This window comes from Vombatus ursinus, unplaced genomic scaffold (assembly GCF_900497805.2).
Source record: "Vombatus ursinus unplaced genomic scaffold, bare-nosed wombat genome assembly UNPS02014798.1, whole genome shotgun sequence".
In the NCBI taxonomy this organism is placed as follows: domain Eukaryota; kingdom Metazoa; phylum Chordata; class Mammalia; order Diprotodontia; family Vombatidae; genus Vombatus; species Vombatus ursinus.
In genome coordinates, this window is record NW_020954576.1 from 23,776,721 (window position 1) to 23,790,071 (window position 13,351).

General features: G+C 37.7%; 1 protein-coding gene across 2 annotated transcripts in view; it reads left to right on the top strand.

The window, feature by feature from the left end:
- The window catches only part of LOC114049605 (serine/threonine-protein kinase MRCK alpha), a 410,500-nt gene that overhangs the window by 223,513 nt on the left and 173,636 nt on the right, over positions 1-13,351 (top strand). For both annotated transcript variants that reach the window (XM_027870865.1, XM_027870866.1), the window contains exons 7-8: positions 8,473-8,673; positions 11,782-12,030. In XM_027870865.1, the coding sequence (XP_027726666.1) occupies positions 8,473-8,673; positions 11,782-12,030 (450 nt within the window). The remainder of the gene's footprint in view (positions 1-8,472; positions 8,674-11,781; positions 12,031-13,351) is intronic.

Below are 13,351 nucleotides of genomic sequence, written 5' to 3' on the forward strand. Positions count from 1 at the left end.
CATACTTGAAGTCAAGATTACTAGACATTTCTTCTATTCCTTTGGTCTTAATTTTTTCAACTAAGAACATTTTATTTTCTCTTCCTTCCCTTCCTCTCTTTCTCCCCCACTCCTACCATGGGAAAGGAAAAACAAAACCATTATAAAAATATGCATAAGATAGGAAAACAAATTCCCAAAATAGCCCTGTCCAAAAATATGTCTCATTCTACATCTCTAGCATGTCTCTGTCTGGAGGTGGGTACCATGTTTCATCATTGGCCCTTCGAAATCGTAATTGGTTATAGCATTGATCAGAGTTCTTAAAGACTTTCTTTTAAAGTTTTCTGTCATTATAAGATTGTATAATTTTTTCTCCTTATTCTGCTCATTTCACTCTTCATCAATTCATACATATCTTCCTAGTTAGTATTCTCTGAAATCGTCCTTTGTCAATTCTTACAACGTACTCATATTTCATTACATTTAAATATCATGATTTGGTCAGTCATTCCTCAGTTGATGGGAGCTCCTTTAGTTTTCTGTTTCTTTGCTCCTACAAAAAGAGCTGTTTTAAATATTCTTGTACTTTTGAGTCTTTTCCTTCTTTCTTTGCTCTCTGGCAAATCATAGTAGTAGACTCTCTAAGCCAAAAGGATATGCACAATTTAGTAACTTCAGGAAGGATTCCAAATCCCTTTCCAGAATAGGGGGAACAATTTACAACTCCACTAAAAGTGCCTGTTTTTCCACAGCCTTTCCAGCATTCATCATTTTTCTTTTTTTGTCAACTTTGTCAATCTAATGGGTGTGAGGTGGATTCTCAGAGTTGCTTTAATTTGCATTTTCAGATTATTAGATATAATCTGGAGCATTTTTTCATATGGCTGTTGATAGATTGGATTTCTTTTGAGAACTGCTTGTTCAAAGCCTTTGATCACTTATGATATTGAGAATATATATATATTTTTTAATTCTCAAGAATGTGAATCTGTTTCTTTTATATCTTGGAAATGAGACTTTTATCAGAGAAGCTTGTTGCAATTCCTTCCTCTTTTAAGTCAGTACTTTTTTTTTTCCCTTAAGGAGATGATGCTAATGATGGGGTATAGACCCTGGAAACCCTTCCCCTGAACTCTTCCACATGTCTAGTCTCTGGAATTCACCTGGGACTATAATCACCTCAACTGGCCTTTCTTTGTGGCCTGTGGCAAACCTCCAGTTCTCTGTTACTTCTAACCTAGCCCAGCCCTTCATTGTCTGGATGGTCTTAGGTCACTTCCCACCCTTAATTCCTTCTATGCCTCTTCCACCTAGCCCAGGTCCCTGGCATTTGCCTGGAGTACCCAGCCCTTCTTGTTGCCTCCCACTCACCCCAGGCTACTGTCCACTGCCATCCAGATCTTCCCACAGATCTTTTTCCTATAGAAAGAGTTAATCTCATCTACCAACGGACAGATTCTTAGAATCTAGCCCACCCTGACCAGTGTTCTAAAAACCTTGTCTTTGGCTGAAAGAAAACTTAGGTTGAATTCATTTGAGGCAGGACCTGCATCTCTGGCTATTGGACCCTTTTTGGGGTTCCTAGTACCCCTAGACCTCAACACTATTATTGGTCTTGCTTATACTACTTTGATATTAATCTGTTCCCAGAAACTCTCTGCTCTCTTACATTTGTACTTGCCTACCTCTATCTTTCTTTGAATGTACAATTTAGATTGTTAATTTACTTAATTTCTTCTTGCTTATCTATGTCTACCCTTTTGGTTCCTTCTCCTTTCATGCCTGGTTAAGGAAGGAGTTCAAAATTTTTCCTCTTCTGTCTTTCATTTTATCCTTTATTTTGCATCATTATCTTTTGCTTTACTCTTTTCCAGGAAGTTATCCTTTGCTTTTTCCTCTTCATTATTTATTTTCCCTTAAAAGTTTATGCTGAGTTTTATTTCTTAGTTCATGGGCCCAATTTTTACTTGTTCACCATTTTCACCTCTCTGTTAACATTTTTCAGAAGCTAGAACTTCTGAAGTTCCAAAAATAAGTTCCTCCTTTTATCCTTTTTTTTGTTGTTGGTATTAACTTTGTAGCTCTGATTCAGTCTTCTTCTTATTGGTTTATGCTGTATCTGTCTCTTAAAAATGTCAGTCCCTGAAGAGCATGATGTCTGATGGAAATAGTGTTATGTGGTAGGAGCTTTCTCTTTTCCAAATTATAAAGTCTTGTCCTTAGTCCTGTCCCTACCATCATCAGTCTGTTCTTGAAGTCATGTTATCCCATTGATAAAGTCTGGAGGTTTAAGGGTGCTGGGACCCCAAAATCATGCAGGTCCTGCCTGAATGAATTTGACGCAAGCCTTCTTTCAACCGGAGACAAGGTTTATTGAAGATCCACCACATTGCCCAGACTCTTAAGGAATCTGAATATTTGTGATCTATTATCTAGGTTCTTAAGGAATCTGAGCATCAAGATGGACCTTATATACAGAAAGACTATGGGAGGGATCTACCAGTGGTCAAGTAGTCTGCAGGGACCCAGACCACATGGCCAAGAGAGAATGGAGCCTAGATAGGATTGGTGGGAAGTGGTCAGAGGCCAAAGGGAGGTAAAACAATGGAGGACTAGGCTAGGTTAAGAGTAACAGAACTGGGAGATTGGGCATAGGTGATAACAAAAGACCAGTTGATGGGATTATAGCCTCAGGTGAAATCCAGAGATTTGGCCATGTGGAGAAGTCCAGAGTTTTTCCTTTCCGGGGTCCAGATCCCAACCCCATCATCATCTTATGTTCTATTTCTACCCTAAAATTATGGATATTGCCTACATGAAAGGATTTATGTGGTTTCTCTTTGACTGGGTTACTGTCCAGGGAGGTGTAACCATTTCTCAGAAAAGTTGATTCCCTAATGTGCAGTTTCACTCTTTTCTCAAATAAAACCCCATAAGGCAGCTTTCTCTTCTATCAAACATTTATTGCTTCTCTCATGGAAATGTTCTTTATGGAAATCATTTCTTTTCCCCTTCTTTGTTGAGACTCCTCACCCTTCCTTTAACAAGCTTGTCCCACTCTCTCCCCTCCATTTCTTTTCTCCTGTTCTCCCATAGCATTTTTTATTTTTTAAGAAACTGAAGTTTTGGGAGATGGCAGAATAAGGCAAGAAATACCAGGCTCTTCAAATTTCTCCCACAAAATAGAAAATACTGCCTTGTGAGCCCCCAAAAGATCCTCCAATTTTGAAACAGAGTCAGCTATAAGAAAGAGACAAGTGAAATTGGGGTGTGTGTGTTCACAGTTTAATTTCTCTCAAGCTGGCTTGACATGCATTGCATGGGAGTTCAGTACAAAACTAGGTCACCCATAAGGGTACCAGTTCAGAATTGGCTCAATTTGGGTTTGGGGGGTATAGCCTTATATGCCCTTTGAAGAGTAGGTGTTTCTAAGGGGTGCCAATCAACTCTGGGAGGTGGATCATATTAAAATGAGAGTCTTTCAGTATGTGACACTGGTCAAAGAGACATCAATTTCCATATCACCCGTCTTGTTTATAGGGAAGAATCACTATTCTCCCAGACCCTTCTAGGCAACATAATGAGCAGGAATAGACTCATTTAGATTACATATTAAAGTCCTTCTGTAGACCGATTGAATTTAGAAATGATGCGGTCTAGAGGTTAGGGACCCTGGAATCCCAAAATCATGACACCTGGGTCCTGCCCGAAAGATTTCGACCCAAGCCTTCTTGTGGCCAAAAACAAGGTTTATTGAAGATTCGCCATATGAGGAATCTGAGCATATGTGGGCTATTGGCTAGAATCTAAGAATCAGCTCATCTTAATGGAGACAAGATGCTCCTTATATACAGAAAGATTGTGGGAGGGATCTAGGAGTGGTCAAGTAGTCCATGAGGTAATCATTACCAACGGTGGGAAATGGAGCCTAGGTGGGACCAAGGGTGAGAAGTGGCCTGGGGCCATAGGGAGGCAAGACAATGGAGGGGAGATTGGGTGAAGCCGCAATGAAAGGCCAGTTAATGAGATTATAGCCTCAGGGGACCGCCAGAGATTTGGCCCTGTGAGAAAGTCCAGGGTTTTTCCTTTCTGGGGCCCAGATTCTAACCCCATCAGAAAGAAAGGGGGATGGGGAAGCTCTGAGTTTCCAAGACAATGATTACTAAGAAAAATCATTTTTCACAGCCTCAAAGTGAACTTTAAGTGGCAGAAATAATTAAAAGCAGTTGTCCTCCTAAGACAATTTGGGATGATTTTAGCAAAGACCTCACCACTTTAGGATTAAAGTGCAAATGATGGGATATGGGCCCAAGCCAAGACCTTTGACCCTCACCCCAAAAAGAATTTGGGTCCCATTTGTCTGTGGGCCCCAGAAAACCCTTAAACTTTCTTTGACCTCACTCATCTACTTCGTCTCAAACAGTTGCCTGAGGCTATACTCCACCCAACTGGCCTTTCATTATCTCTTATTTTGATCAACCCATTCTCCCTTCTCCTAGGCCCTATCTCCCTTTGAAACCCTAATGAAGCCTTGTCTTTGATACCCTAATGAATTAACCTCTTCCTTCCCTATCTTCCAGTTCTTTGTTAGCCTAATGGAGTTTAGCCCTCCACAGTCTATGGTAACCCCTCTCAACCTCCTAGACATTCAGATGGGAATTCTCCCTAAACTCACCCCAGCTTCAGGATCTTTCTCCCAGCTCCTCCTCCAGTCACCCAAAATTACTTGGGTATGTATAATATCCATCCTGGCCCCCATTTAAACGCTGAGATTTCCTCATGCCCACTCATCCTTACGGGCATCACTAATGTTCAGATTCCTTAAGAGTCTGGACTGTATAGTTTATCTCTAATAAAACTTTGTCTTTGGCTGAAAGAAGACTTGGGTCAAATTCATTCGGGCAGTTCCCATGTGTCTTTCATTTCTGAGTCCCAGCACCCATAGAATCTATACCTCATCACAAACACCTCCAGGTAGATTCCCTTAAATTAACAAACAACAAGCCTTAGAGGCAACTGGGATTTAGGAAACTTCACCTCACAGTGTGGTGGTAGGATAGCTGATCAGGGGAGGATTGAAGGACCCTCCACTCTTATGGGATACCAGGCCCAGGTGGGTGAGGTTTAGTGAGCACATGCCTACTGAGTGCAGTAGCAGAGGAGCAGGGACCCTGCTCACTGTCAGCATTAGCAGGAGAGTCGAATCCTGGTTTTGGTTCCAGGGCAGAGGGGTGAGATGAAGTTTGCAGCCAGGAAAGGGACTGACTGACAAGAGCAAGAGCATTTGCAGTGACAGTGTAGCTGGGGGCGCTAGCCTTGGAGGCATCATCCCCCACACCTTGGGACTAGAATTGACTATAATAATAAGACACACACTCACACACACACACACACAAATAGTAAGCAGAGGAGAAAGAACCTGACCAAAGATAGCTATTATGGGGAAATAAGAACAATCCAAGAAAATTAAGAACATTATGAAAAACAGTCAACAAATTGGAAAAAAAGAGATTTAAAAACTTAAGGAAGAAAATAACCCCTTAAAGACAAGGCAAGGGGAAGCTAATGATGTTGTAAGACACCAAGAAATAATAAAACATAATCAAAAGAATGAAAAAATAGAAGAGACTGAAATAGCTCATTAGAAAAATAACTGATTTAGAGACCAGATCAGAGGGAGACAATATTAAGAATTGTTGAATTACCTGAAGTTATGATGAAAAAAAAAAGTTCTAGTTTTTCCATAAAAAGTCTGGTAGAAAGGAATGCAATGTGGGGGCTAGGAGGAAGTTGAACACAGGGAGTTATATTAGTATAAGAAAACACTCTTATTGGTGAATAGACTAACCAGGAAAAACCAGTTCTGAAGTTAAGGTATAGATTAACATAAAAACGGATGTTCCCAAGTAAGGGGGTGGAGGGTGTCTCGCTGAATTGTGAGCAGTGGGAGATGTAATTAGGGGAGGAGACTCACATGGGGAAATTAGGTGCTTTGGATAGGCTGTAACCTCTATACTACCCAATGAATGGGAAAATGGGAAGGAAATTCTAAGGATGAATGGGGAATAAAAAGGTGTGTATTTGTTGATACATGTGCTTTCACATGTGTGCTTGCACATGTGTGCTTGCCTGGCCTTCCCAGGTTGTTAATAAAGCTTCTTCCTGATTCAACACTGACTTCATAGAATTCATGATATTGATATAGATAAGAATAATGAAGAGAGAAATTATTTAAAGAATTTGCCAAGATCATGAAAATTGAATTAACATATAATCTAATATTTAGTGACTTAACTGCAAAAAGTAAAATAAAATAATTTCTAAATTATTACATTTTATCATTTTGCCCTAAAATTCCTTAGTTCCAAAAGTTCCTCCAGTTGATTAAAAGAATAGCTAAGATTTTCAAAGAACAATTGCTATAGTTTCATTCTATTTTTATGCACTAAGCAGTAGTTCTTAAAAGTGGAGTATCTGGGAGTATCTGAGACCCTCAAGGTCAAAACTTTTATTATACTACTAAAACATTTAAATTTCTAATATAATAAGTATTGATAGCTTTAACCCATATATACAAAAGTCATCTGGGGACAGTTCTCAATTTTTTTAGGGTCCAAAAGTATCCTGAGACCAAAATGTTTATAAACTACTGCACTAGATTGAGAATGGTGAGCTAGATGACAGTAATGATGCGACAAATAAGAATTGGTTGAAGAGGTTAGAGCAATGGTCCAAATCTAGTAATATGCATTTAAGTATATAAATGTACTGTCATAGACACACACGGATTCTGAAAAAACTAGCTATATGGAAGTAGTTTGCATTGAGTGACATAGAATGTAAACATGTTCATTGAGAGTAGGGATTATTTCTTTATTTTTTATTTGTGTCCCTAGTGCCTGACACAAGGTAGTTGCTTAATGTTTGTTTATTGATTGATTGATTATTAAGAAAGCAGTAATCCTGCTCTGGTCCTGGTTTGGCCACACATCATCTATGGTGTTCAGTTATCAACACCACATTTGAGAAAAGAGTTTGATTACCCAGAGACCATCCAACGAAGTTTAGCCAAGTTGATGAAGGGCCTTCCCATTATAGCATATAAGGACTAGTTGAAGAACCTGGGCTTCTTTAGTCTGGCGAGAAAAACCAGGGGAGGGTGATATCTTTATTCAAGCATTTGATGAATTATCATATGAAGGGGAATTAAGACTCTTGATTGGCCTACGAGAGTAGAACAAGGGCAACAGATGGAAGTTTCAGAGACAAATTGAGGCTTAAAGTAAGGAAACATCTCTTAACAATTAGAGCTCTTCAAGAGAGGGATGAGTTGCCTTAGGAGGGAGCATTTCCCTCTCAATAAAGGTCTTCATTCAGAGACTTTATGAATGTTGACTTCTCAGATGTGTTACAAAGTAGAATTCTTGTTTTAGTACATATTGGGCTAGACAACCTTTAAGCTCCTGTGAACTTTTGAGATCCTGCAATCTAATGGTTCTGTAATCAAAATAATTACCAGGTGTTTTATGGGGGAGTGTGTATTTATGTTTTGTTTTGAATGGTCTTATTACCTTTTTTTTTTGGACTAAGTTTGAACTACAAAAGTAGTTCAGCACTTTTAGTACAATTTATATATAGTCTTAGAGCCAGTATATGTCCAGAGTCTTTTAGTCACACAACCAATGTGCAAATCAGAGGCAGGGCTTGAACCTAAGTCTTCCTTGGTGACTTCTTTATCTACCATTCCATACTGCCTCATTTTTGTGAGCACTAACTCTTTTATATTCCATCTTTCAGTTGTTTTTCTAACTCATGCTCTTTTTTATTTTTACAAATATTTTTTCCCCCAAAATGAACAAATTAGAGGCACCACATGTATTAGTGACCAATATTTAGGAATAAATGTTTTTCTTGTCCCTTCCTTTTTGGTACATGACTATGACAGTCAAATTCAGATTATTTCCATAGATGTGTGTCTAATTATACTTTTTTTATTTCAAATAAACAATATTACAAAAGCTGAAATACTATTAGCAAATAATGATTTTATAATAATAAACCCATTAGTTTAGGGGGGCAAAGTGAGCATCTAGGGAAGTAAAGGGTAAAGAAGAGTTCTGTAGCAAGGAAGTTTTTTAATATAACTTTAAAAATAAAGCTATTTATTTTAATGACAAAAAATCCATTTGCAATGGCATATAGTTATTGAATTTATCATATCTTTTCTGGGGTAGTAAAGGCTAGAAGCCTGCAGAAGATAGAGGACACAGTTTTCAGATGCATGGATTTTTACAATTTTCAAATCATGCCTAAGACAAAAAAGCATTTTTCCCAGTTCTGTACTTCCTGTAGTATTATATAAAGGCTGTTTTCATTGGGATTATTACTTTCCTATTTTCTAATGATTTAATTCCATACTTATTTCAATACTTTGAAGAATTTCATCTGTGTGAGGATTTCTTAGATTACTAAAACTGTATACTTCAACAGGTTCAGTCCTCTGTGGCTGTTGGAACCCCAGACTATATCTCTCCAGAAATCCTTCAAGCCATGGAAGATGGGAAAGGAAAGTATGGACCAGAGTGCGACTGGTGGTCTTTGGGTGTCTGCATGTATGAAATGCTCTATGGAGAAACACCATTTTATGCAGAATCTCTGGTGGAAACATATGGGAAAATCATGAACCACAAAGTTAGTGCTTTAAAATATTTTTTTAAAACTTCCTTGGTGAATGAAATAACATAATGTTATCTAAAAATGCAAATATCTTCTAGGAAAATAACCAACTTTAAATTTTCAGCTGGAAGTGATTTTAGAGATAAGATGGTTGTTGCCCAAGGCTTTATCTTTGAACCTCTTTACTCTGTTCCTTGGTAATCTAATTAACATTTATCACTTCATCTATTACTTCTCAGCAGGTGCTTGTGAGCCCTATATTTCTAGCTCTGTCCTATCTCCTGAGCTTTCTATCTTTACATATACTTTTTGGCATAATATTTCTACCAGAATGTCACATTAGCAGTGCAAATTCAATATGTCTAAAACCAAGCTTAATATATATCTCTAAAAGTTTGCAATCCTTTATTGACAAATCATTGTCACTTCTATCCCATGTTAAAATATTAGTGTGTACAGTTAGTATTTTCACTACAACCCCTGAGGGTGCCCTTCTCTCTTTACCTGCCCCCATTTCCTTAGCTCCATGATATCCCCAAACCCACCTAACACATTCAAACAGTGGCAGCAGGAAAAGATTCTCTAGCCTTTCCCACTTTTATTCCTTCTTTATCCCTTCGCCCCCAGCTTATGTCACTCAGAACTCAGTAGGCTGCTTGACTGCTCACATGGCTTAGTTGATATGGGAGTCATCAAATCTCTTCCTTCTGGTGAGATGTGAAGGACCACCAGGCCTTACCATCTTTCCTGTCCCTATGCCCTGCAGACCTCATCACTATCACTTGACTTATTGATGTAATCTAAGGACCTTTTGCCTTGCTTTCTGCCCCTTTGCTGAATCCTTAAGGACTTCTGTTTTTTTTTCTGTCTACCCTGCAACTGAAGGTTTTTTTTTTTTGAATGTGTTTCTTCAGGATGTCTGAGTGTGAACTCCTTATGAGCAGAGACTACTAACTTCTTTTTGTATTTCTAGCACTTAGCACAATGCTTGGTACCTAATAAGTGTTTAATATATGCTTTTTTAATCATTATCTCTTTTCCAATCACTATCAAACTAATTTTGCCTATTTGGTCATTACTGTGCTCAAAAACTCTTCAATATCTGCTCACCAAATAAAGTCCAAACTCCTTAGCTTGCTTTACAAGGCGCTCCACAAGCTACATATTCTCTATGTTGTAGTCAAACTGAATTGCAAATTAATCTTAGTCTAAGTACAGCTGTAGAGGTGGGAGGGTCCTTTGAAGTCATCTGGTCCACTGTCTTCCAGGAATTTACATTCTACCAATGGAATACAACACATATTCAGGTCAGTAAATACATGATCATTTGAGAAGGGAGACTCCTAACCATTGAGAGGATCCAGGAAAGTATCTAGATGGCACCTGAATGCAATCTTGTAGCAAGTGAAGGATTTATAGAAGTGAGAAAGCCCTGAGTTGCAGGCATGAAAACAGAAGATAAGAATGTCAGATTCGTCAAGTTTAGCTAGAACATAGTCTGTTTGAAGAGGAATAATGAAATTAGCCTGAAAAGATGGGTGAGGGCCATAGTATGAAGAGTTTTAAATACCAGAGTATTTTGTATTTTGTCCTAGAGACATATAAGAACCATCAAAGATTTATAGGGTGACATGGCTTGACCTGTTCCTTAATATTAGTTTGATAATAACTCAAAAGAGTCTGACCTATCCATCCCCACTGGAAAAACCCGTTGGAATAAAGAATTCCTGTTGTCTAGGCCAGTAGTGTCAAATTCAAATAGAAATCGATCCCTATTAGCCTGCAGGCCCCACATTGGCTATGAAAACCACAAATGAACATTGTGTTGTATTGTGTATTTATTTTCTTAAAACATTTCCCAATTACATTTCAGTCTGTTTCACTCAGAAGTTCTGCAGGCAGTTTAGGCTTTAACATGAGTTTAGATGTACAATCTAAAATACTTTGTTTGCCTATATATAAATACATGTATGCACATGCATCTGTGTTACACATGTGTATACAACACACTAAATATGCAGTCCTATGTATACATATATGTATGTGATACACATGGTACCTGTTTATTACATGCATGCATACATATATATGACTGACTGCAAATTGGAGAGTCGGGTCAGCCCATGATTAACACGAGACAGAAGAAGGCTGAGTGAATATCTGTTTGTAAATTGCAAAGCATCTATAAGGAAATTCAAATTTTTCCTCAGAACAAAAGTTCATCTTAGTAATACCAATATTATACCTGAGATTGGTGTTACAATAAAAATAAAAATAATGAAACCTAAACAACAGCATCCTTATTGTTAATAGTAATAGTTTGGCAGATATATAGAAGCTAGATTGGAGAAAGGGAGACTAGAAACAAGGAAGCCAGTTAGGAAGCAAGTACAGTCATACAAGTATAAGAGAAGATGAGTGCCTAAATTGGGGTAAAAGCCCTGTGCCTGGGGAAATAGGGGGACATTGAAATAAATGCTACTGAAGTAAAATCTGCCAATTGCTTAGTTATGGCACGATGAGTAAGAGAGAAGAATCAGTGTTGTCTTCAAGGTTACAAACCTGGATAATTAGAAGCATGGTCAAGAAGAAGGGAAGTTTGGAGGAAAGGTGGGCTTAGAATAGAAGATAATGAGTCAACTTCCAAGGCAATAAAAACATACTACTTCATTTGCATGTCTTTTATATATTCATCTTCAGTTATTTTGTCTTATAGATATCCTCCTTTAAGTCTTCTCTCAACTTTGTATTGTCCCAAGTATCTTGCATGGTGTTCTATATATGCTAGATATATAATAACAATAATAGTAACTAACCTGTAGTACTTTAAAGTTTGCATCATGCTTTCATAAATTATCTATGAGGAAAGGACTACTTGAGTAAAACTAAGGCTCAGAGAAGTTACTCACTTGACATGGTCATGGAGCTAGTTAAAAATAGGAAGTAAGATTTGAATCCATGTTTTCCTTACTGCAAGTTCAGCACTGTTGATTTATTGTAGATACAAATATTTTCAGCTCCCTCGTTGACATAACTATCATTATTGATTATGGTGATTTAATATCTGTTGTATTCTTAATCTAATGTTCATTTTTGGTTTTCTTATGGTTGTTCAATCTATAGGAGAGGTTTCAGTTTCCAGTTCAAGTGACAGATGTGTCTGAAAGTGCTAAAGACCTTATTCGAAGGCTCATTTGTAGCAGAGAACATCGACTTGGACAAAATGGCATAGAAGACTTTAAAAACCACCCTTTTTTTTCTGGCATTGACTGGGATAATATTCGTAACTGTGAAGCACCTTATATCCCAGAAGTTAGTAGTCCTACAGATACTTCAAACTTTGATGTTGATGATGATTGTTTAAAGAATTCTGTAAGTATTACATTAAGAAAACTTCTTACCTTTATGATTAAAACCTATGCTTTTGAATAGTTGAATATTTTAAAGACTTTAATAGTTTATAGGAATTTCACTTGTACTGACTTTTTGCTTTTTATCAAAAGGCATTTATTCTATTCATTTTTACATATACATGTGGTATCATTGGGGAAAATGATTCGCTTAAATGTTCACAATTGTAAAAATTAGTTATATTCTCATTTCCCCTAATTTACACTTCTCTTGTCACCACCATTCTCCATGTCACCCAGGCTCATAACTTTAGTGTTATCTTTGACTCTTCCTCCTTTACATCCAAACAGTGGACAAGTCCTGTCAGTTCTACAATCATTTATTTAAATACTCACACTGTAGTTATTTACCCTTGTATTAGGTATTCATGATACAGAGACAAAAATGAAACAGATGCTAATTTTAAGGAGCTTAAATTCTGATAAATGTATATAGCATGTATACATGTAACTAAATAAAAAATGTATACGAAGTAATTTCAGGTGAGTGGAGTATCACTGAGAGATAAGTGGGAGGATCATGAATGGCCTCATATAGGAGATGGCACTTGAGTCTTACAAGGAATTAGGGATTCCAAGATGGGAGGATGAACAGAGAGAATATTTCAGTCATGGCACATGAAAGGTAGAGTACCTAGTTCAGGTAAGAACTTTCTCATCATTAGGGCAGTTAGAAGGAATATATATATACAGAGGGCACAGGTGTTAGTTGAATATGAAGGGATGAAATCTAAACAAATAAAGTTAAGGGGTGAGAGAGGAATGTATTGGGAGAAAGGGAAAAGGAGAGGTAGAATGGGTTAAATTATCTCACATAAAAGAGACAAGAAAAAGCTTTTACAGTGGAGGTTAATGGGGGGGGTTGAGAGGGAGTGAGTAAACCGCACTCTTATCAGAATTGGCTCGAAGAGGGAATGACATACACACTCAATAATTGAATACAGAAATCTATCTTACCTTACAGTAAAGTAAAAGGGGAAGGGGATCAGAGCAGGGGCGTGGAGTGAGGGGGGAGAGGTGTAATAGAGGGGAGGGCAGATTCGGGGAGGGGTAGTCAGAAGCAAAAGGCTTTTGAGAAGGGACAGGGTGAAAGGAGAGAGAGAATAGAACAAATGAGGGGGGAAATAGGATGGAGGGGGATACAGTTAGCAGTAATAACTCTGAAAAAAATTTTGAATCAAGTTTCTCAGTTAAAGGCCTCAGTTCTCAAACAGAGAACTGAGTCAGATTTATAAAAATAAGAGCCATTCCCCACTTGAAAAATGATCAAAAAATCTGAACAG